The sequence below is a fragment of the Sebastes umbrosus genome, chromosome 3 (genome assembly GCF_015220745.1).
Source record: "Sebastes umbrosus isolate fSebUmb1 chromosome 3, fSebUmb1.pri, whole genome shotgun sequence".
In the NCBI taxonomy this organism is placed as follows: Eukaryota; Metazoa; Chordata; class Actinopteri; order Perciformes; family Sebastidae; genus Sebastes; species Sebastes umbrosus.
Genome location: NC_051271.1, coordinates 30485214 through 30510825, shown reverse-complemented (window position 1 = coordinate 30510825; position 25612 = coordinate 30485214). Strand labels below are relative to the sequence as shown.

The 25612-nt window shown below is 41.4% G+C and overlaps 1 protein-coding gene across 1 annotated transcript in view; it reads right to left on the bottom strand.

Annotated features, from left to right (window-relative positions):
• Positions 1-1465: 1465 nt before the first annotated feature.
• Positions 1466-25612, bottom strand: part of nomo (nodal modulator) — a 40926-nt gene continuing 16779 nt past the window's right edge. The window contains 29 exon segments of the mRNA XM_037764172.1: positions 1466-2725; positions 3830-3922; positions 4076-4195; positions 5303-5404; positions 5540-5650; positions 7846-7929; positions 8183-8324; positions 8429-8556; positions 8724-8837; positions 10549-10675; positions 12133-12292; positions 12459-12541; positions 13582-13803; positions 13903-13998; positions 14097-14160; positions 14353-14440; positions 14541-14677; positions 16286-16417; positions 16561-16702; positions 17239-17416; positions 17592-17742; positions 17899-18004; positions 18134-18223; positions 20352-20489; positions 22273-22425; positions 23546-23618; positions 23724-23830; positions 25207-25307; positions 25481-25526. Of these exon segments, the coding sequence (XP_037620100.1) occupies positions 2594-2725; positions 3830-3922; positions 4076-4195; positions 5303-5404; positions 5540-5650; positions 7846-7929; positions 8183-8324; positions 8429-8556; positions 8724-8837; positions 10549-10675; positions 12133-12292; positions 12459-12541; positions 13582-13803; positions 13903-13998; positions 14097-14160; positions 14353-14440; positions 14541-14677; positions 16286-16417; positions 16561-16702; positions 17239-17416; positions 17592-17742; positions 17899-18004; positions 18134-18223; positions 20352-20489; positions 22273-22425; positions 23546-23618; positions 23724-23830; positions 25207-25307; positions 25481-25526 (3420 nt within the window). The 3' untranslated portion in view covers positions 1466-2593.

Sequence of the window (25612 nt, the reverse complement as noted above, 5' to 3'; positions counted from 1 at the left end):
TGTCCCTTTATAGACAGTTCTACTATAAGAGCATTTTAACCTCCCTTAGCCAAACACCAGCTTGTCCTGGCTGCACCCTTAATGTATTCTAAAGCATTTTACACCATATGCTGCTTGGGAGAAGAGATACGTCAATCTAATATGTATTGATTTTTTCTTGGGGGAGTCCACATTTTTTAAATCAAGAACTAATATAGTATACAAGTTCTGTACTTTAACACAAAGGAATCACAATTCTTACCATCTTTAGGAAAACATTCATGTGTAAAGTTACACTGCCCCCTAGAGGCAAAACCAGAAAACAGTCAAGTTCATTTCCTTCCAGTCAAACTTTATTCATTATCTCAAAAAACAAAACATTAACAGATTCTGACCAAATGACAATTACACCCCACCTCCCTCATCCTCCCCTCCTCCCCCTCCCCAACCAAACTAATCAACTCCCCCTAAATGTGCACTAATTAGAATATCTTTCAACTCAGTAAATAGTCGGTGGCCTTTTCATCTTTCAGCGAAAGTCAGCCACAACTCAGAGAGAGATGAATTAAATACAGAAAAGTAATTGGGGTCCGTAGTTTTCACAGTGCATTACACAGCTCGGCGTTAAGACAATGAGCTTATGAAATTACAATTCTGCCTTATCTCTCTGAGTTTGACCCAAGGTCGTAACAGACCCTTTGTAGATATTCTCACTCATTTTCATCTTAAAATTTAATGTTGCTCTTTAAAATAACTTGTCACACACTTTATCTGACAGAATATCTTTCACACAAGACATCCCCCCAGCATACAAACTAGGTTATCATTCACATCTGATTAGACATAATGTTAATAAATTAATCAACTATCTCTTATCCCCTATAGCTCCCACCCCAACAAACTAAATTCCTCCTCACACAGTACTCAAACCCAAATTTCCAGCATCCTATCGACCGCCACTTTCCTGAGCTGAAACTGACAGAAAGTCAATCTTGCATCACACTTAACAGCTTATAAAATACCATCAGAAGTGGAGTGTTTTACAGTAACTCATGGGTGTTTTACATTTAAGGGATATGACGTGATTGACAATGGTATAAAGCAGTTATTAGCTTGTCAACGGCTTTGGCTGTCTTTCAATCGTAGTTAGCGGTTACACAATCCCACGTTTGTGATGGCATTATAGAAGTCAATTCAGCTTGGGGCTGATTCAGTTTAATATCTGAACTACGGGGTCAAATAAGGGTAAAAAAAAAAAAAAAAAAGATTTTAAGCTTGTGAAATGTAGCTTAAAAAAAGAAATGAAAAGCCTGCGGTTATTTATCGCCCTTTATGACACAGCTGTGTTGAATGCTCGATTCTGATTGGTCACTCACAGCGTTCTACGGTCTGTTATTTTTTTATAGCAGACCATTGCTATGGACGCAGTTCTGATCTTGGACTCTGGCGGACCGTTTTTGTGTCAAATTATTGATTTCTTAAGTAGATAGCCGTGTAATAAGCGTGATAATGTACAGCTAGCGGGTCATTGTTGTGAAATAAACCCCTTCAGGGTGATGCAAGCCATGTCAGGGTTTATTTCACAACAATGACTGGCTCGCTGTACATTATTCCTTACTTGTAGACCGGTTAAATACGTTGTAGATATTTGGAAAAGATTTGTTCTTCAGGGTGTCTAAATAGAATTTGTGCATCAATGATGAGGTTAAACAAAAACTCTGGAAAATCCTGTGAAAATCTGAGTTCAAATCCAAAGCAGAACACAGTTTGGAGTTTCACACACAGTTTTCTGCTTTCTCAGAGTCTTGTGTGTGTAACCTCACTGGTGGAAACATTATAGCTCAAATATCATTTCTCAAATGTTTCTACAACCACAAATCTTTTTCTACACATTCCCAAACCTGTCATGCAGAGGTTTTTCCCCGCAGGTTTACAAGACGATCATTTCACAAGCTCAAAATTGTACTGATCCTTATTTAAGCTCATAGAAATCAATTTAAATGATACATTTTGAACATCCTTGAGTTAATACCGGTAGTCATGATTAAATGTTGCCAAATTCCAGCCATATTCTGATGAAAATCCCCTTTGTGTGTGTGTTATCTGAATTGCCCCAAGTGCTAGTAGGTGAGACACATGACCATCCACGGTGCCTGATAGTCCTACACTAACTTAGGACTGATATCAAAAGCATTCAAGTGCTTTTAAAACACAAGCAAAAGATTTTAGTTGACCTAGATAAATTACAAAGGTATAAAAAATGGCTCATATTGTATCACAAATATTAACAATTTTCTTAGACAATGAGTGTTTTGGAAAAAAAAGAAACGGAAGAAAACGACCTGTAAAATGTCAGCTATCAGTCCTGTGAATCTGATTGGCTGATGAGGTGGTGGTAATGCGCGTCGAGTGGTTCGTGTTGGGCTTCGCTCGGGGCCAAATCACATCTTGGAGCCCTAAATAGTTCACTAGCACCCACAATTACACGCTACAAACGTTAAGAGGTTCATCTAGTGAACCGGCATCCACAGTGCTCTCTGAGGCTGTAACCGCGGGGGCAAGTGTTCCATTTAAAGTACAAAGATGTGGTCTGAGGCGAGCCGTGGTTGTTTCCTCATGTACGTCTGGCCTTCTGTCTCTTGGCCTGACGTTTGGCTTCATCCAGAGCGGCGTTGTCCCCGCTGACCTGGGCCATGCTCCTCACACCCTGGATACGGTTCACCAGTTGTAACAGGAGGGGGATTACCTGCAAAACAGGGCCGCAAAAGATATTAAACAAATTCCTTTTGGATTAACAGTTTCTTACTTGAAATATTAACCTCCGATGAACGACTTTACTGTCTTTCAGAGGCTGTAGCAGGTTCACTTTTAGAGCTAGAGTCAAGGTACTAAAAACCAAATTTAGGCTAAAAAAAACAATTTTCAAAGTGGTCCCTTGACCTCTGACCTTAAGATATGCGAATGAAAATGGAACTCCATGAAACTTTACAACCACGAACTAGAGACCTAGAGCATTCAGAGGATGGATGGCTTTCCTAGCTAGATTGACAATAAAGGGGTTTCTGAGCAGTTTCCAGAACAGAAGTGCTCGCCATCCAATCGCTGAAAAATGCAATTCTTTCAAAAATCTCCAAATGTCAAATGTTTTTGAAACCAAATCACAGCATGGCTTTTTCTATGGTGTTCCTCAAGGTCCTGGTGTTTTAATGTGGTATTTTGGAGGGATTACTGATCATTTTTATCAATTCTCAAGTGGTAAAAAATTGTTAAAGTTAGCACCAAATCTGTGTAACAAATGGTATCAACCCAAAAACTGCTGCAACAACTTATGAGTCACAATAGAGCATGGGAATGACCATCATGTACTTCTATCATTATGTTCTAAAACCTTATACACTTTCCCCCTTTATTTTAATTCATTAATTTGTATTTCTGATTTATGACTAAAACAACTTGACAAACAGTGCTGAGCAGCATCTTAAATAATATATTCAGGTTCCCAGCTTTCAGATGATGTACACCACTTCTATGTGACATCTACTGCTGACCTGCTATCTCCCCCTAAAGTACCTAAAAAAAGACAAAAACAGGTCTATTGTGGGTCTCAGAGGGTTAAGAAAATCCCTGAAAAAAATGGTGTGATTCATGTGAATAAGAACGGATTATAAAACAAGAAAACTACAAGAAATAGGTAATTCTTCGAGACGTAATTCCAAATTTTAAGCATGGCCATGATGAGGCCAAATTCCAGTGAGGTTTATTCCAACTAAACACATTCGGAAATTCAACGGTCGAGCAAGAAAAGCTCTTTGGACATATTGCGTGGAGCAGGTGGAGGTGATTATGTTACCTTCTCGTGGTTGTACGCTGCCAACAGGAGCAGCAGAGTGAGGGGCAGAGCTATGTAGGAGCCCTGGGCAACGTCCTGGTCAGGCACTTTACGCTGTTGGGAAGAAAACCCATAAACACACAATCTGAGATCAGACAACTATAGGAGAAACAGCTCAATCAATTCTAATGGATATTTCCACAAAGAATACACTATCATTGAAATATTGTGTAGGTTAAACCTTGGGTTAAAAAAGAAGCATCTTACAGTGGGGTTGAAGGTGAGTGTGATGTGCTTGTGGTAGCCGTTGGAGGTGAAGGTGACCTGAGGCAGAGTGAAGTCGTACTGGGAGCGGGACAGCGTGGAGTACAGCATCAGCACATAGCTCTGGACAGGAAGGAGAAAGGCCAATTTAGATGCATGTCCTGGGTCTATACATTTTGTGAAAGGCTGTGTCAGCTAGGGCTGTCAAAGTTAACGTGATAATAACTTGTTAATGCAAATTTGTTTTAGCACCACTAATTTCTTTGACGCATTAATGTAACTTGCGATTTTTAGGTTGTAGTGGGCTCAGTTTTAAAGCTAGAGTGAAGATACTGGTATCATATGAAACTAGAAAACTAGGGCTGTTGATTGATTCAAATATGTAATCACAATTAATCGCATGATTGTTCATAGATAATCGTGATTAATCACAGATTAATCATAAATATGCTTCCTTTATGCAAATGTATGCATATATTTATTACTGGAAATCAATTAACAACATAAAACAATGACACATATTGTCCAGAAACCCTCACAGGTACTGCATTTAGCATAAAAAAATATGCACAAATCATAACATGGCAAACTGCAGCCCAACAGGCAACAACAGCTGTCAGTGTGTCAGTGTGCTGACTTGACTATGACTTGCCCCAAACTGCATGTGATTACCATAAAGTGGGCATGTCTGTAAAGGGGAGACTCGTGGGTACCCATAGAACCCATTTTCATTCACATATCTTGAGGTCAGAGGTCAAGGGACCCCTTTGAAAATGGCCATGCCAGTTTTTCCTCGCCAAAATTTAAAACAAGTTTGGAGCGTTATTTAGCCTTGTTATGGCTTGAGTTTGCCATGTTATGATTTCAGCATATGTTTTATGTTAAATGCAGTACCTGTGAGGGTTTCTGGACAATATTTGTCATTGTTTTGTTTTGTTAATTGATTTCCAATAATAAATATATACATACATTTTCATAAAGTAAGCATATTTGCCCACTCCCATGTTGATAAGAGTATTAAATACTTTAATACCTTTAAGGTACATTTTGAACAGATAAAAAATGTACGATTAATTTGTGATTAACTATGGACAATCATGCCATTAATCATGATTCAAATTTTAATTGATTGACATCCCTAGTTTTAGGACTAGGAAGAAAATGTTTCAGTAGTTTGGGCTTTACAACATCCTTTTTCAATTTTAAGAGAGCAGAAATACAAGGAGATACCTCTCCATCTCTATCCAGAGGAGGGAAGTTGAAGAAGAGGGACTGTCCCAGAGAGACGCTGTTGATTGGGTTGTCCAGATTGTCACTCTTGTAAAGCTTCACCTGGACAAAGAAAGGGGAGGAAAACAGAGTAAAACTTGAAGTCTGCACATTCCTGCCATGTGAGAAACGCAGGAGAGTCGCAGAAATGTATGCAAGTTCGATAAAAAGAACCAAAATGCAGGGATGCAGTCCTACCGACAGTGTTGCGAGATGTTCAGGGAGTGTGTGGACGTTTCCACTGAGGTCAAACTGATTGATTTGCCTGAAGGCAATGATGTTGACCCCGTCGATGTCATTACTGCCGACCTGAGGGAGAACACAGAGCTTAATGTACAGATACAACCCTGGGCTCTTAAAGAAAACGCCAAATGTGAACTGTGGATAAAGCTTTGTTCAAGTCACACGGTGTGCTAATAACAGAGCATTAAGTGGAATTAAAGGCATTTCCAGCTTTGCCTGAGAGATTACGGGGCCTGCACTTTTCAGACAAGCAAAAATGATGAACCGAGAGGTTTAAACGTGCAACGGGATTATCGCTGCTTTTGTTCTGCGTATAGAAAAGGAGCCATGTGATAAGACTGCTGATAAGTCACAATCACAGGGTTCCCACAGTTATTTTAACAATTCAATTACAAAAGTTTTCCGTACCATCCCATCCAGCTTTCAGTGCCGTGTATAAAAGGACAAACACTATGACATTGGAAATGTTGTTACTGTTTGGACTAGAAGATCAAGAATGGCATTTTATTTGAAGTTCAAAGATCACCCTTCACTTTGGAGACAGCGATGCAAGCGCACACATCCTGCTTAAAAGGGGAACAACGGACATTTCTAAAACACTGCTATTATTCTGGAGGCTATATAACATGACGGGAAAAAATACTGCAACTTGTTCATGTAAGGGCATATTGCGAGGGCGCGCCGGGAAACCACAACGTGGCAGCGTCATCACGGTAAACGGTAACTTCCTGTCAGTGGCGATATGAATGGAGTATAGAATTTCAACAACATTTGCGATATAAATAAACATGCTGTTACTTTCTGAATCTATTTTATGTTAACAATAAACACTTGAGCGGAGAGATCCATGACAGGATTTGGGCAGCATCTAGCTTGTAGCAGCTTGTAGTTTCCACAGTGAGGAACAGAACACCAGTAAGGCATCTCAGAATATTCCCATCCGTGCTATCCGACCCATACGTGGTCAACAAAAGTCTAGTACTGTATTTATGGAATTATCTATAGCTAACGTTATTTTACTATCTAACTAGCTCGCTACCAATATGCCGTGCCGGTCATGCTGGCATGGTGGCTGGACGCGGGATGACCATCACAACATGCGCTGGTATCCTGTCATGGATCTCTCCGTTCCAGTGGACAGCACTAACAAACCATAACTACTGGAAAATGAAAGATGTCAGAAAGATATGACACAGTTTCCCAAAGCACTGGGTGAAAGTCGTTACATGTGGAGGCACGATAAGGTCCTTACAGAAATCACAAAATGGACAGACCTACAGAGGGTTAAAGCCAACAAACACCAGGCACCACCACCTGGAGTCATCGGTTTCCAAAGGGAATGAGATAAGTTTCCCTTGGCAAAGAGCGACGGCCAAGAACTCCGCCCTCCATTTTGCATCAAGCTTCTGACTGGGAGATGCAAGTGGATCTCAAGACGAGGCTCGTCTTCCCAGAAGAGGTGGCAGTAACCTCACTCCGACCGGACATGATTCTTCTATCCAGGAGCACAAAAAACGTCTTTGGTAGCCAAACTCAGAGATGCCCTGGGAGGACAGGCTACCCATTTCTCACCAACTGAAGAAGGCCAAGTACCAGGATTTGATCGATGAGGCTCTAGTCAAAGGTTGGCACGCAGCCTTATTCCGGCAGCCGTGGTTTCCCAGCAACATCAGTGCGCTACTTCTTACAGAGGATCGGTTTGGAACCTAAACAGCTGAAGAAAGCCACTGGGGGAAATAGCCATGGCAGCTGAGAGCAGCTCAAGGTGGCTGTGGTTGACAAAAGCCCGCAGTTGGAACCCTTCTGCAGGCGAAGGCTAATGTAGTCTCCGCTGCCCTGCTCAGACGAAGTGTACAGGCTAAGGGGCAAAACGCTTGTGACCCTGAGATACCTGCTGAAGATGCAGAAGGGTTCCCAACAATGTGAATGCTCTGACCACCCAGCCACCAACAAATACTATCTAGAGGAGGAACTTGCAACACCATGTCCTAAGTTGCTCCTGCAGTTTCTGCTTGTAGCAAAGCATCTCTGATGTTTATTTCACCCTAGCCTCCAGAATAATATCAATGTTGTTCCCCCTTTAATTCTTTTGTAACATGAAAAGAATATTTCTACTGTTTACCTCGTGATCATTGCGACAAAAGATGGAATAGTTAGTCGCAGTGATAACTTTTCTGAGTTGTAAAAATTCTGTCTGAGTATTGCAAACAGTCGTACGGTATTACAAACAAAGTGTGGCTTTTAATAAGTTTGCTTCTTACCTCTATAGCTCTGTGTTGTGGCAAGGCCCTCTCTATGTGGTCGTTGCCTTCCGCTCGCAGCTGAATTAGATATTTGCAACTCGGCTGCAAGGAAACATTACATTCATTAGGTCATATAAGGTGTACAGTAAGAAGGCTTAGAAGATACACTAAATGTATAGCATTTCAGACATGCTGTGTACAAGCATATACAGTCTGTTATGCCTGCTCAAATGCTGCTTTCACAAAGTGTTTTTACATGGTCAAGTCACTACTTGTCCTAGTGATCTATTGCAGGACAGCAACCTGTAGAGTGTGTTAATTTGATCTGATTTTAACATGCTCCTAGCGTACTCACCAGCAGACCCCGGAGTCTGAAGCGACCCTCCTCGTCGGTGACGGTGTCCTCGCTGTAGAGGCTACACTCTCCCTGTCCCACCGCCTCCACGGCCACATCCCTCTCTGCGTCCCCGCTCAGGGACAGCACCGCTCCGTAGCAGCTGAGGAACACAGAGACCGTGACAGTGATCAGACTCATGTGCTGTAGACATTTTTGGAGCTAGACCCCCCCTAGAACAAACAGCATCGAGGTACATTTGTATACCTGTAAGCAGTCTTAATGCCGGTTATATCGATACTGAGGTTTTCACCCTCCTCCACTGTGATCATCTGAGACGCCGGCTCAAAGCGAAACTCTTTCATCATGGGCTTGAAGTAGTACTGACCGGGACTCTGAGGGGAGAAAAGCAGCGATTACATTAAAATAGGAAAGCAGAAAAATATATATATTAGCTAGATCATCCCTACAATCAGCTTTACAGCTTGGCAGACTGATATGTTACACCACAGAAACACAATTACAATGGTGAAAGCAGATGAACGACTTGCTGGGTCCTTACCAGGTTATTAAAGGTGAGCAGGCCGGTGTCCTGAGTCAACAGGTTGGAGCGAAACTGTCCTCCGCTCAGAGACAGGAGGACGCCTGACAGGGGATGACCATCCTCCGATTTGATCTACAGATGGGGAAGAGACGGAGAGTACAGCTTAGAGATCTCATGTCATGCAAATTATGGCACGAGTGAGTCAAGACTTGTCCAAATTTGACTAATAGAAGTTGAAAGTATTATAGTTGTGGATAAACTGGGAGGTAACGGATTAAAAATCTTTAAGCCATTTGTGCCCGCGACTGAAATTGTTAATTTCCTTTGGTGGAAGTGTTCTATGTGGTCCGATAAAGAGTAAACTCATCAAATTCAGTGCCTCACATCGCTATTTTCCAAGCTAGTGTAGCTGTCATATTTTGCGGCGACCGAACTTCCTTTCTGCCACTTTGGATTCAGGATTTAATCAATTAAATATTAAAACGTAGTGCACACAGGCTGTGCGTGAATCTGCACTTGATTGCTCTTCCTCAACAGGTTGTGTGTCACAATAAAGTGAAATTGAATTGCCAGAACTGAATTTGAAATGTGAGAACTGAATGTGGAAGTATAGAGAGTTGAATTTTCAATGAGGATCAAATACAGTTTCAGACCAAATTAATTAAATTTCATAATATTACAGTCAGCTTCAAGTTTATTGGAATTCAGTTCCAAACTAATAAATTAAATTTCTAATTTTTCAATGCAATTATTCCAGTTGGTCAATTCAAATTCAAATAGAAATGATTCAAATTCAGTTTCTAGTGACGCATATTTCTGCCCGTGTCTACCCTCGAGTGGTTAAAAATGGTTAAATTTAGCACCAAATCTGTGTAACAAACCCAAAAAATTGCTGCAACAACTTATGAGATCTAATTTATGACTAAAACAACTTGACACACTGTGCTGAGCTGCAACTCAAATCAAATATTCAGGTTCCCAGCTTTCAGATGATGTACACCACTTCTATGTGACATCTACTGTTGACCTGCTATCTCCCCTAAAGACCCCCTGTACCCCCCTAAAAAAGACAAAAAAAATGGGTCTATGAAAAATAGGAGGAGTGGAAAAGGTAAATAAAAGTAATTTTTCATGTGATCTAAAAAATGTCACAGTTGCACTGTTAGATACTTGCCCAAAGTATGTCTGTACCAAATTTCAAGACTTTTGACCAATCAGAACAAATATTGTGGATTTCTTCCTTATCAAACTAAATATAGTCTTTGGGCACAAATGGGTTAAATCAAATCAGTCCTGGCTAAATTGTGGGTATAATCAGATGGACAAGTGAGTTTAGTGTCTCTAGTGTTCTATTCCAGAGAGGATTTACAAAAGAAGGATATATAAGGACACAAAACTCATTGTAAACGCTGTACAGACGATTTCAAAGCAATTTATCACACAGTCTGAAAGGGAAACTAACATTGATCATTTGTGCCAGGATCTAATGGTCTCTGTAGATAATTGCAGACCCTTTTAACAAAAGGCAGTACAAAGGCGACGCACTGGCAGCACACAGCAAAGCAGAGAAACGATTCAACTAACAGCAGTGATTTTTTTTTTTTTTTTTTTTTTTAAATTGTATTTTGTGAAAACATAAAGTAGCAACTAATGGCAGCGTTCCATCATGTCATTTCATATTCACTCAAAACCACATAATCAGTGAAAGTAGTAAATGTGAACAAAGAGCTATAATTGTAAGATACTCTGGATGAAAGTGTCAGCTAAATTAGTGCAGATGTGAAAGTGGCTGGTGATTACTGGGATGTAATATGTATGCAAGGGAGGATGGGTCACATTGTACCTTGAAGGTGACACCAGCCAGAGCGAACGCCTTGAAATCTCCCTGAGTCCCCTCCACAGGACTCAGGACGAAACCTTCTTTATTGGCGCTGATGTTGTACTGCCGGTCGCTGTGGAGCGGACCCACGCTGAGGGGAAAAGGAAGGAGCACAACGCTGGTTAGGACTGCATGTCTCCACGATGCATATTTTATACAATGCGTCATGTCATGATCACAATACTATCCCAGACACAAAACTAAATGGCATACATATGATAATGACAGACAGAATGGCATCCAACTTAAATCAAAAATAACTTTTAAATAATCAAACCTCTCATAGTAAAACAAGAGAAAATACTAATGAAAAAAGGGCAATATTAAACATTAATTTCTTTACTTTCAACATGCCAATGCAAAGTGATTTATATCGTGTTCCTGTCTATGAAGAACTATTTATTGTTCAGAGCTCATGGTAACTGCTGACAAACCCTGGAGACTCCCAACAACCTCAGGGGATCTTACAGAAGGCAGAAAGAGAAGGAAAAAATGTACCTATACAACATGTAACATGGGCATCAGTAATGTCAAAAAATCTTTATAGTGTAACATGAAAAATATATATATATATATATTAATAGATTTAATCTTACTTCTACTTAGTGGATAATCATGCTCTAACTTTTGGAACTAAAGTATAAAGCTTCGAGCATAAAGCTTTGGGCTGTAAACAGGAGCTATAATGTTGCTATGGATTCAGTGATAATGTACAGGGAGCAGGTCATTGTTGTGAAAGAATCCCCGACAGGGCGAAGCTGCACCCCGACACGCAGCGGAGAATTTGCGTTAACGCATTATTATCGCGGTTGTACAGACAGCCATCACCGGATGACTATGATACTGAAGAAAACTGAAGAAAACTTTAAATTGTGATGATTCTCAGGCAAGTTCTGGAGTTAGAAGTAGCTTTTTTTCCCCCTCTGTGATTTCAAAGTGGATTTAAGGATATTTATCCTCAGAACGTGCTTGGCTAAAAACTTCTCTCCACAAGCTGCTCATCTGCATGTAAAACATCTGCATGACCACTGGAGAAGAACAACAGAGTGCGCTTTAATAAACAGGGCAAGTCAAATATTTCAATATGGTTTTCATGCCCCAGATGGCACAGATGCAGCGCTTCATGAACTAAAAGCTCTCAGCCCTGGCACTCTTATGTGCAGCTTTTGACAGTGTTTACCCTGAGGTCCTTTTTAAAACAGACTGCACAAACTGGTTGGTCTCTCAGGCGCAGATTGTGATTTAATTATCTGTTTGGCTGACCAGCACTAAGAGGTTTTTGTTTTTTTAACTCTCTGGGCTTGAACAGCAAATGATGTTACTGCCAGGGTTTTAACTAGAACCCACACATCACTGCTGTTTCTACACTTCTTTTGGCCCTCTGGTATATTCATGAGAAAAACTTATAGCAGAACCCTAAGATCTGGATGACCAAAAAAAGTAGCTCAGGACTAATAGGAAGGATGTTTTCAGCTCCTTGTGTCGCAGGCTCTGTGACATCTGCCCTCTAGTTTTTCTCTCTCATGTTAAGTGCCGTGGTTCTCATACCTGTATGCTCCCATCTCATTAGTGGCCACAGTGATGAGCGGTGCAGCAGCTCCTCTTTCAGTGATGGAGATCTCCACACCCTGGAGCTCTGGTGACACCTTTCCCACCAAGAAGAGGCCTGCGCGCCCTGCGATGTCCACCAGCCGACCTGGACACGACTCTGTCGAGAGAGAGAGAGAGAGTCATTACTTTCTGTTGGTACTATTGGAAGTTGGGGGCAAAAACTATTATGAGCACTCATGCATGCACTTTAAGAAGCAGCTATAACAAGGACACAAATAGACACAGTTGGTTTGTTAGATTACAGTGCGTGTGAAGGAACTTACCTCCAGTGATAGTGGCCTCTACCTCAGGAGGATAGAACAGCAGTTCCTTGGATGAGGGTGTCACTGTGATCTTCTCTCCTGCCCTGTACAGTCACACGGTCTATATTAACTCACTGCATCATCACATGGGTTCAACACTAAGCAAGACTCTAATGTTGCGTTCACACATTTCGCTTTGCTCGCTCTAGTTGGACCGCCGGGATCATTTGTGTTCATTCGCGTTACTCGCTCTAGATGCGCCGGAGAGGAGAGGAAAACTTTTCTTTCCGCCATCAACCATGGAAGAAATATCCACTGTCTGTTGCTGCTTTGTATCCTACATGTTGGGGAAGTCCCAGATATGTCGGAGAAGCAAAAGCCTTCGTGTCTGGGTTCATAACATCACCCGGCGGCGAGTTGTATTGACATACAGTGCCGTTGCATTGACTGTACCTAGCAAGCCACACGTCGCTAATGCGGTATGAACTCAAAATAAAGAGATTGTGCCGTGATTTAGTTTCAATAAACAGATCAAAATGATAACGAAATAACTACAAAATGAGGTTGATTTGTAAAAAGTCTGAATTCATGCTTTGTCAGGTCTGTCGGTAAGACGACAAGCAAACAACTTTTAAATTGCTTTTATACCAAACACAGTCTGTGGTTTAGACACATACATTTATACACAGACTTTCGTCCGGTCTCTGTACAGATGTGATGTACTATCGTAGCTCTGGGTGATCACAGATGGCTACAATATTTCCTCCATTTCTGATTCAGCAACGTCAGGACGTCAATGACGACATGAAGAGAATCTCAACGCTGATAGGCTTTCGCGACACAGCGTCACACAAATTTCTAGCTCGAGTTAAAATTATTAAAAACGTCCGCAGATACACGAATTACGCAAATTTCGCATATTCCCGTTATGTCATTCACACCATTCGTGTCGCACAGGGCGCATTTGCGTCTATTCTCCTCTTTGCATTGACTTTGTGTGTGATCGTGTGAAAAGTTCACTTTGCGCTTGTTGTGAACGTACCATAAGACATCAAGCATTTTCTTCACACAATTGCAATCCTCAACTTTTTTTTATATCGTAAAGACCGAAGGGTATAAACTGAAAAAATGCAGTGCAGCTGACCTGGCCCAGTAGGAGAACTCATAGTGGAAGGGGCCTGTCAGTTCACCGGCCTTCTCTTGGATAGGAGGGCTATCGTCCCTGGCACCTCCGTCCTCCTCGGCGGCGCGGCGCTCTCGTTCCTGACGGCGCAGTTGAATCTCTTGCAGCTGCTGCTCCTGCCTCTGCTCCTCCAGGCTCCGCAGGGGACCCAGCACCAGCGCCGGCTCGCTTTCAATAGATGATCTGACCAAGTGGAGGAGGAAAAAAATAGATGGGACATTGGTAGAAGGACGCGCAGCAGCTAATATTTGCATCTCCAGCGTTGCTATGTTGAGTCATTACTTGATAGTGACCGTGACGTCTAGGATCTTGTCGGTGGTGATGAGCCCAGTCATGTGATGCCGCACCGCGGTGAGGGTCAGGATACTGGGGGCTGAGCTGTTGGACACAGGTTAGTGGTCACTTGGTTGAACTGTACAGAGCGAAAACAACTCTGTTATCCCAGAAATAAATGGACACAGCATCTCATTACTTACGTATCGTACGTGTAGAAGTCCTGCTCGAACTGGTGGCAGGAGCGAGGGGTGACTTTGTAAACACCTGGACAAGACGTTTTTAGATGATTAATTACTTTGCTCCAGTTTTCTATTTAGGTAAGTCTGACACAGACCTTTTGGCTCTACACATTGCACTCTAACTATGCACAAGGGAACACTGATTTTTTTTTTCTTTTCTAGATATGCTAATTGATACTATGTTTAGCTAATGAGAGGTCAAGAGAATGAAGCTCACCAGGCTTGGAGAGGCAGAAGCGGTTGACTCCCTTAGAGAGGTTGTACACGCCGACGTTCTCAGGTTTGCTGCCGTCTTGGAAGAACTCCTGCGCAGTAAAAAATGCATTCAGTTAGAATTAGAATCATAAACGTGCCACCATCTGCCACAGCGCACACACACACACACACCGGGTACTGGTTACTGACCAATGTAATGGCATGAGAGAGGGAGCAGCGCAGGATGTAGCCAATCTGTCTGAACTCCACTCCCACGACGTCGGAGTCCAGCACCTCCACTTCCATGGACTTATGCTTCCAGCACCACTCCTCATGAGTAATACTCACTGACGGGTGTAAACAAATAGTTAATTCACAAATGGCCAAAAAAGTAACAGAAAAAAGACGTGAGTGTTTGTTGAAAAGGATTAAATCTGTCACAAAGCCAAAGAGAGATAAAAAGCGTTCGAAGCCGGTGATCACTTCAGGTCAAGGCTTTTCCAATCTTATAATGATCTCATCTTTAAACAAACGCTTAAGAAAAGTAAACTTCTTGCACTACTCGGGGCCTGGCAACGCTACAAGCTGAGTAAACATGCCTCAAAAGATGCTGTGTGTGCAGAAACGCTAAACAGATTGTGGTGTATTGAACAGCGAGCGGGGATGGATGCAGCACCAGAAGGTACAGAGAGACCGGCTGAATAATGTGTGCTTCCTGAAGACTGCTGCTAAATATCAATTATGAGCGGAAGCTGGTAATTACTAATTGATTTCCCCGCAACCTTTTTGATTGATGAATTTCTGAATAGAAACGTACAAAGGATGGAGGAATCAGTTTATAAACAATGGTTCTTCCAGTCGAAACTTTGCATGCTGACTTTGAATTTATGCTCCCTGGAGCCATTTCTCACCAGTGCGATGCAAAAATGCGGTGCGGGAATACGGAAAATCTGCATGCAAATTTTCCGCATGACAACTATGTATGCATACTGGTTCCGGTGCGAATTATCCACATTGCCATGTTCCATTTTTTCCCATTTTCGGACCCCAAATGTGATGCCAACGCTAGCTGTTGTGGCTAGCCCGGTACCGTAACCAACATATAACGTCAGCAAGTGCATATCAGCTGCATTACCAAGCCATATATTGTCCTTTATTTGGTTGTTGAGGTAGTAGTGTGTGTTGTACATTATTGGGTGTTGAGAAGGGGACAGCCCATTGTTATTCCCAAACAACCAATAGTCTGAAAGATGTCCCATTGGACCGAAAAAAAGCCCATTTGTCCGACAGACCGTTACTCCGAAAACAAACGCCCATTGTTCCAAGGCCCCGAAAATACACACTCTCCATACAACAAACAGAAACACATGGCTAATTATTATGCAGAATGAAGGCGACCAGTTGGAACAAAGGATTTCATTGGTCTAACGTAAATCGAGATCCGTCCGGATATATTTTCCCCCGCACAAATTTTTCTGCATGGATGTGAAAGCATTCATAAGAACCCCCAAAATCTGTTTTTATAAATTACAGAGCAAAGTTTTCTGACGAAAATCCATGCTTGGTGTCCAAAAACTTTGTACGGAAATGTATTAGCCCCATAGACATTCAGTGTCTGGGTAGGTTTTTGTCGTGTGGAGTGGACACGGCACTATTTAGGAATAAACTCATTGGGAAAATAGAACATGGCAACGCGGATAATACGCACCGAACCCGGTGTGCATAGTTGTCTCATTCCCGCACCACATTTTCGCATCGCACTGGTGAAAAGCGGCTTTTCATGTTCATTTACACATCTGCACCTAAAAATAACCACAATATTCAAATTTGGAATAGCTCTAATTAACCCCAAATGAAAAAATGTTGCAGGAATGAAAGAATAAATATCTCAATTATTATTACTACTATTATTTAGACTCTAAAGTGTTATTGGTAGAGTATTGGTGAGTCCTTACCTTTGTATTTCCCTGGTAAAACATCTTCAAAGGAGAAGCTGAGGATGTCGCTGCTGCCAGACAGAGCCACCGTCCTTCTCTCTCCCTGTCGACTCACTGGTTGCAGGGTTACCGACAGGTCATCGCAGGACGCTAGAGGTCAACCAGAGGACACAAGCTCAGTGGAAATATGAACAAGCAACCACACAAAGATGTCATGTTTTTATGGGGTTGAGGCTGCATTTCAGACAAAGAGTCTGTATTCAAGAAACAAGTGTGATTTAGAAGATCCTTACCTAAGCAGTAGACTTTTCCAGAGACTGAAGCCATGAATTGGGTGAAAAGTAGGTCTGTGAGGGGCCGGTCCACAAGGGAGACCTCCAGGGCCTGAGGCTGCAGAGCCAGACCTGCCTTCACCTCCGCCTCGGGGAGTGACACCTGAACGCATATACAACCGAAGTTACCTTGTAGAAAGACACGTTTTTTTACAGAAATCAATTATATATCTGGCAATACATCTCAAAGCTAGCTTTTAATTATCTATTATCTTATACATTATCTATTAAATAAATGGTATTGTATATATATATATATATATATATATATATTCACAAATATTGTAAATCTGGGAATTGGGAGATGAAGGTAAGCTTCTTGTTCATTTAATTAGTGACTGAAACTGTAAGTAAAATTTCAGTTTAGATATATTCCATTCAAATGAGTGAATTTGAATGTTGGACTTCCTGGTGTTAATTCAGCAAATGTCCGTAAAATCAGTGTTTACTATGTGTGGATTAGACATCTTGTCAGCTGTGCGTCCTACAGACAAACTGGTAAAAAGTTACCAATTAAAACGGGGCTCAACTATTTCATATAATAACAGCGTGTGAGTTTACTTTTCCCCTCTAAATGATTGAAGAGCCCATGCAGATTAAGACCTAACTAGTGTAAAAACTAGATGCTGCCAGTCTCACATGGACACTGTAGTCTCCAGGTTTGGCCTGAAAGCAGAAGGCCCCCTGAGGATCGGAGTCGATGGTCCTGCTGGAGGCCTTGTCTTGGCCCTGGTTCGTCAGAGTGACCTTGTAGCGGCCCTGCTGCTTCATGCCCTCAGGCAGGCGGCTGATGGAGATCTGGCCACACACACTGAACCTGGAGGGACCAACATCAGAACGTAGATCAAGTTAGTTAGCAATGTGGTAATATGAAAAAACCAAGCTGAGAGCACTGAAGTGGAATTTTTGTAATTCATTTCAAAGCATGTATAATGTAGGAACTGGAAATGTATGCAGCTCAAGCTAGGTGTAGGTGGACACACCAGACATACCCTGCTGTGATGATGTCAGGAAGTTGGGGTGTGTTGGGGGCGATCTTCACTGTGATTGGCTCAAAGAACATGAGCTCCTTGCTGACCCGGATGGTGTAGGTACCGGCCGTCATGTTCTCCAACCGGAAAGAGCCATCCTCCTTGCTGACGACTGTGAGGACAGAAGGGCAAAGTGTGCTACAGTGTGAAAATGTGTTTACAACGACAAACACTGAATGCAAATATTGAGCATTTCCGCAAATGTTTGGTTGTTTTTGTTGCTTTTCAAGACACAACTAAAGCGTGTGGAGTCTTCTAGCATGGCTACCTTTGATCTGGTTGTTAAGGGACACTGCGGCATCCACGACGCCCTCCCCATCGATAGTGTTGAGAACTCGGCCCGTCACAGAGAAGCCCATGACGCGGAAGATGGGCTGCATGAGAAGAAACAGCGTTGCTGGTCAAAATGTGGGATCGTGCATGAAATGTATTCACATTTGCAAAATAATGACAAGTATTAAAAAGTAATATTGGAAAAACTGAGATATAATTTGACTCTTTACCTCCAGTTTCAAACTGTTGTGTTCCACCTTGAAATTCATCCTGGAAGGAGCGACATCAAACGTGATCCGTTCTCCCCGGTAGAAGGGCACCTGAAGGGAGGGATTTCACAAAAGCAGAATTAGAGGCAGAAATTATTTTATTTACATGAGAGAGAATCTATTTCAGGTTAAAAGGCACAATGTCATGAAATCAAACCACACTATTGATACTATTTATGGTGACCAGTATTCTGCAATACCCATTTAATGTAATTACATTCAGTCATTATCTTTCTGTATGGTAGTGGCAGAGTCCGCCATTCTCGTGCTGGATTCAGAATCAGTTGTGGTCACAGCATGACGTAACACAATCCTTTAACATGATTATGTGGTATATTCAAGTGAACTGTTATGCATCCATCAGTGGATATACACATGTGGGGGGGAAAAAAACAACAAATGTGATTCTCTACATATAAATTACTGCTGCTCCTTCAAAATAAAAGCATTTAACTGGCGAATCCTGGGGTGGCTTTTATTGTCACAAGATAAGCACTGTATTTGTCACAGAGGTTAGTGCAAACTAGGGATGTGCGTGATTAGTCGACTAAACGTTGCTACCCTCACTAGTCGGCACCAGACATACTAGTCGGTTAAACTTATTATTATTTCATTAATGTACAAATTGAAATTAAATATTGACATATGCTGTCTCAGCTTTCTGCTCTCTACTCTGATCTGAACTCAGCAGCCGCTCCTGACTCACTTCCACCCCGCCGCGTTCTCCCGGGCCCCGTCTGCACCCAAATCCTCTCTCCGAAATAGCGGCTGGGTTCAGCAGTCAGTCTGGTTATCTGCCGATCGACTGGATTGGTCAGCAGATAGGGCTGCTTCAAATGTCACTTTTTTTTACATACAAACCTTTGATTGAGGTTTTCAAATTAAGCTTTGAATATCTGTTGTGCTAGACCACCCTGTTAACACAGGTACGTGCAGGAAAGTAATCAGGTTTTTAACTGCAGTGAAAAAGTCGGTTTTGAAAGGCTAAACATCAACAAATATGGATTGAAGCAGAAGATTTCATTCGATAAAAACATGTTGTGAATTTTGGTAATGATTACATCTTTTTTCAATAAGTTTTGGACTGCGTCGCTCGCTATGTGTGTTTAAGAGGGGAAGAGAAGGTGGAAGGTAATAACATTTGCACACTTAGATACTAATGGAAGCCTATAAGCGATGCCAAACCATGGCTCCTCTTAGACCATGGTCCCCGCTGGCGTTTCATCAAATATTAAACCACATACCGGGTTCGTGATGCGCATTCCTAACCGGGCGACCGGAGCGGAAACTGGGGACATATTGATTTCGGCGGCATTGAAAATACGATTTGGTTATTGAACTAGAATTATTGCTTTGTGCTTGTATGCCTCCGCCAACCAGTCAAGTTGCAGTTTACATCCATGTCTGTCCAAAACATCATCACTTCATCATTTTATCCTATTAGACGTTTTGTGCCAAATTTGAAGAAATTCACTCAACCCATTCCTGATATATCACGAGAATGGGACAGACATGAGGTCACAGTGATCTTGACCTGTGACCACCAAAACCTAATCAGTTGATTCTTGAGTCCAAGTGGACGTTTGTGCCAAATATGAAAATATTCGTTCAAGGCGTTCCTCAGATATCACGTTCACAAGAATGGACCGGACAGACAACCCAAAAACATAATGCCTCTGGCTACCGCTGTCACCGGCGTGGAAGCATAAAAATGTGATACAAAATTTAAAATGGCTCTTATACACAATTGTTAACCTTATAGATTAAACTGTGATCCATTTTGACTGTTTTCTGAGTGTTTTCTTACTTTAAGACTATTCAACTACTCTAAATTTAAACATCAGGGAAACTAGTTGTTAGGAACATCCCTGGCGTTAACCATCACACCAAATGTGTCTATAAACTAAGACATGGTAAATTTCAGAATTTGTGATGAGCCAATCAGTTTTAAATATTGCAGAGAGTAATGAAACAAGAAGGAGCGGCCACAGTGAGCATGTTGGATGAAGAGATGCAGGTGACAGACTGCAAGATCTCCAGCTTCTCAGCAACCACCTTTACTGTTCACAGACCGAAGTCAACCGAATCAACCAGGACTGAAATCTTAAAGACTACAACTATTAAGTGAGATTAGAAATAGTGATGACACCCTTCTTTTGCTTTTTTACAGAAAGCTTACCACAGTGTATTCGCCGCTGGCCAGTGTGGGAAAGACAAAGGTTCCATCTTCCCTGGATAGAGCGCTGCACAGGTAGACCAGGGAGCTGTCGCCAGGATCTGCCCCCTCCACTGGGGTTGTGTTACATCCACCGACGTCCTGAAAACACACAAATAGATAATAAAACGACGTAGCTTAGAAAGTTTAATAAATTGCATGATATTCCATAAATACTGCTAAAATGAAAGCTATGGCATAATATGCCTGTATTCCTCTGCTCCTTCTTTTGAGACTGCGGCTGCCAACTTGCAGTCTGATTTTAATTCACTGCAGCGTGATTCGCCCTCGTTGATTTGAAACTGCTTTTAAAGTGCAAACAAAACTAAGGCTATGCTATTTGCACCCAGTAATACTTGGGTTCCTTCCCTCTCTATTAACACCCTTGAAGGTGTTGGTATTGAGTTTGTTGATGCATGTTAATATCTGGGCATTTGGTCAGACAAAAAATGTACTTTTGAAGCATCACATTGGAAGGCTTACTGAGAAACTTAAGTTCACACTGAGTTTCTTACATAAAGTCGTGTTTCTCTCCATCCTTATGTAAACGTCTGGTTACAGGCCTATTCCTGTCTCAGCTAGACTATGGTGATGCCATATACAGATTTGCTTGTCCCGCTACTTTGGCCTTACTTGACCCACTTCATCACACTGCTCTGAGATGTATTTCAAACTCAGACTATAGGACTGCACATTGTGCTATCTGGTCAGATGGCCTTCACTTGCTATGCGCAGGATGCAGCATTGGTATATCTTAACTCTAAGAGTTTTTAGGCGGGTGCAGGGGGTCTTTAGGGGGAGATAGCATGACAACAGTAGATGTCACATAGAAGTGGTGTACATCATCTGAAAGCTGGGAACATGAAGATTAATTTGAGATGCGCCGTGTGTCAAGTTCTTCTCGTCATAAATCCGAAACAAACATGAATTCATTAATTAAAATACATTGTGAAAGTGTATTAAAGTGTAGAACATTATGATAGAAGTATATGATGGCCATTCCCATGCTCTATTATGACTCATACGTTTGTTTTGGGTTGATACCATTTGTCACACAGATTTGGTGCTAAAATTAACCATTTTGTTACCACTCGAGAATTGATAAAAATTATGAATAATCCCTCCAAAATATCACATTAAGACACCAAGACCTTGAGGAACCCCATAGAAAAAGTCATGTTGTGATTTGGTATCAAAAACTTTTACGTTATTGTCAATCTACCTAGGAAAGCCATCCAAACTCTGAATGCTCTAGGTCTTTAATTTGTGGTTGTAAAGTTTGAATGAGGCTGTGATTATCCTAGAGGTCACCACAGGTCATTTTATACAGTGAGGTCAAATTTCAAAAAATGTATCACTACAATGAAATGGCTACTGTGGGGACTCACATCATCACACATGAATACAGTTGGGCTCATTGGATCCACAAGAGTCTCAGCTTTACAGTGATACCGGATTTATTTAATTCCAAGACTGTTTATGGATCCCAGTATGCAGCAATATTCAAATACACCATTTTTAGAAAAGGCAAAAATAACATTTATACTGCATTATAAAACTGCATGTTAATATTATAAAGTGGGCATGTCTGTAAATGTTGGTACCCATAGAACCCAGTTTCATTCATATATCTTGAGATGAAAATTGCCATGCCAGTTTTCATGATGCGTGGACTTTAGTTTTAACTCTGTAATGTTTTGTTTTGGTTGTATTGAATGAATGAAATCAACATCTGGAGATCGCCATCGCAAAAGAGATTTTTTCTGGTTGAATAAAAATAAAATACATACTTTCATCAAATAATGCAGGATAAATGAGACAAATGAAATCATGATCTAGTTTGACTCCTCAGTGTTTCTAAAAATGTCAAATAATGTTGGTTTACCTCTTTCTTGACTGCGGCGGAGTACAGTAGGAAGGTGACCTCTTTCATGGGCTCTCCGTCACTGCGGACCTCCCCCGAGACATCGTAGCCTCCGACTACCAGATGGTCGGCGGCCGGGGCATTGGCGTTGGAGACGAGCACTGAGGTGGCGCTCTATAGGAAGACGGCAAAAGGTCACCATGGAGGTTACAGTGAGGGTGGGAATAATGGCCCTGTCACCAGCAATGCGATTACTGCTGGAGATCATTAGTTATGAACCTGCCGAGCTGACAGGGAAACCTTATCAGCTGAGCGAGTAGGTGAATAATGAAGTATTCCACACTAAAGATATTGAATTCAAAAAGACCTCAGAGATCGTGCATTCTTCGCTGTATTAATGACACTATTCAGATGGAGAACTGACATTATGTGGTACCCAGCAGTGTGTTAATACCTGGGTGTGGGAAAGAAAATGATGTCAAACACGGGTCTAATCTGACTGAAATCATTAGTTACAAACCTGCTGATCTTTTCCAAACGTCTCCACTCAGTCAGCAATGTATTGTTGGACAGCGAGCGCCTTAATCATCATTGTAGGGTACTTGTTTTATATTTTCTGTGCTAAAAATGGGTATCTACTACTGTATATTTTTTAACAGTTTCTGTGTGGTGTGATTTATTGTGTAGGATTTGGCGGTATCTAGCAGTGTGGTTACAGATTGCAACAGTACCCCTCCGCTCACTCCTCCGCTCACTCCTCCCTTTCCAAGACTGCTGTCACTACGGTGACCTTCAAGTAATGTAAAAACATGAAAGTCTCTCTCTAGAGCCAGTGTTTGGTTTGTCCGTTCTGGGCTACTGTAGAAACATGGTGGACCAACATGGCAGACTGTGAAGAGGACCCGCTCCCTATGTAGACATGAAGGGCTCATTCTAAGCTTACGAAAACACAACGAATTCTTAGTCTCAGCTGATTACACACTAATGAAAACTTAGTTATGAATATGTTTCATTTCTGCTAATAGATCAAATTCACACTGGTCCTTTAAGAAGATACCAAAAAAATAATTAAAATTAGAGATTTACAGGGGAAGTTTGGTTGCTGATAGCATTGATCAAATTACGACTTTCCAGCTCCAGTAAAATGACAAAGCAGGCAGAAGGAAGAACACCTAAATTCAAATGTTCCTTTAAAAAAAGACATGGTGACATCACATATGATACATTCATGTTTCTATATCTATATGTCTGTGCTGTTGATAAGGCCTCATGAAACTGAAGTGAAGGTACCAACCTGCTCCAGAGTCCAGGAGGGATGGGCAGCTATGATGTCATAATTTCCAGGAAGTACTTTTAAAAAGGTGTACCTGTGTTAGGAAAACAAAAAAAAGGCAAACAATTTAAGAGACATATGTTTAATGCAGAAAAGCCTGTGTAAAGCTCTAACAAACAGGAAGGCGAGAGCCACTTACTTTCCTCCAGGCTGTGTGACGACACTCTGGAGTTTGTCGTCTGTTCCAGCTCGGGTGAGTCTGACTTCTACTCCAGCCGGACCCAGGAGATGGCCTTTACTCAGAACCTGAAGAGAGAGATATTTGATGACGTGAATTCATTCCTAGACTGAGGAGCTGAACCTCACTCTGTTATACACCTAGGGCCCGTTTCAGGAAGGAGGTTTGACAAACTCTGAGTTGACTAATCTTGAGATGGTAAACTCAAGAGTTTTTGGTTCCAGAACAGCTAATCAGAGTCAGTTCAATCAACTCTGAGTGGGTTGAACCTGAACATAAAAAGCCATCATCAATGGAGCTCTGATACTACGATTCACTAAGGCAACAGGTTAATAAAAGGCAGAGCCTCCACTTTAATCCAAGTTTTATTCCGTGTTCTCCATTAATTCATCTTTTACCAGACTTACATGTCCTTAATGGATGATAAAGTGGTGACAACCTGACTGTGCATTAGGCTGTAGCCTATGTTACAGCTTTAATCTGACAGGGACAAAACACAGGGGCGCAGAACTGAAGATGGAAATTATAGTTGAAGATTTAAAAATGATATTGATTGATAGAGACATGACTGTAAGCTCACGATCTGATCCACTAATACTACGTTTGGTGATTTAGAGGTTAAAATACAGTAGATTTTAAATGGAAGACATCTGTTTGGATCTTTGCTCAACAGCATTCAGTGGCTTTATTTCAGCTACTTCAACAAACGTAGTCAATTTAAACACAGTCACTTAAATGCAGTTAAAACACGTTCAGACTATATGCAGCCTGTCTAAAAAAAACACACTCTTTCTGATTCCATTCTGCAGCTGCAACACGATCCTGCTCACTCAGAAATAATAACATATAATCTACGATATTAGAGGAATTATCACTGTGACCAGTCTCATCATGAGTGATAGAGATCATTATCTCATTGGTCTGAGCTTCATATTCAAACTGAGATTACACAATATGTGCAATAAACATTTTAGTGGAACTGCTCTGACAAACTGTCTCAGTCACAGTGTTATAAAAAAAACTTCACAAAAAGGACATGCAGAGGTTTTATTCTGAGCTGAGGGTGACTTGATGCTGTGTGATATTTGAATTTCCAAAGAAATGACTGACAGCGCATAAAAGCGATAACTTTAGACAAACCTCCTGAGTAACAAACTAATATCTTTAAATTCTGGTAACTGACCCAGACTTTAAGTTAACTCTCTTTCTGGAACTGGAAATCCAAAGTTTACCTCATCTCAGGCTTAACTAACTCAAGAGTTTTCACTAATCCCACTTTCTGAAACAGGGCTCTGAGCACTTTTTCACCATGCATAAAGCTGAAAGACTTTTTGATCTTAGTAAAAAAGCGTTTAACCCTCCTTTGTGTGCAGATAAAATTTACAGGAGTGTTCAAGACAAAATGTTCCCATTAACGAGGCAGGAAATCCTTCACAATTCTCACCGTTCCCGAGACTGAAAAGCCAGTGAAGACAAAGTTGATGTCTTCTTCTTTTGTACAGATGTCACTCACTCCATCCACGTGGAGGTCGACACTGGTCGGCTCTGGTGAGAGTTAAAGCCCAAGAAGAAGAAGAGAAAAAAAAAAAATCAAAGACCAAAAGACATGGAAGCCAGAACATTGATAATGCAAACAAGCTTGTTGCATTTCCCGGACAACAGCTGGCATAATTAAGATTAGGTTGAACTGTGAGGATGCAGCTGTTATACAATCTTACCGAAGCTCCACCCAAGAGGTGGCTCAATCTTCAAAACAAAGTCTCCCTGTTAAAAAGAGACACGTCCATAGATTACAATCATCATCAGTTCAGTTCTTTATTTGTGCATATACTAAAATAAAAACTAAACAG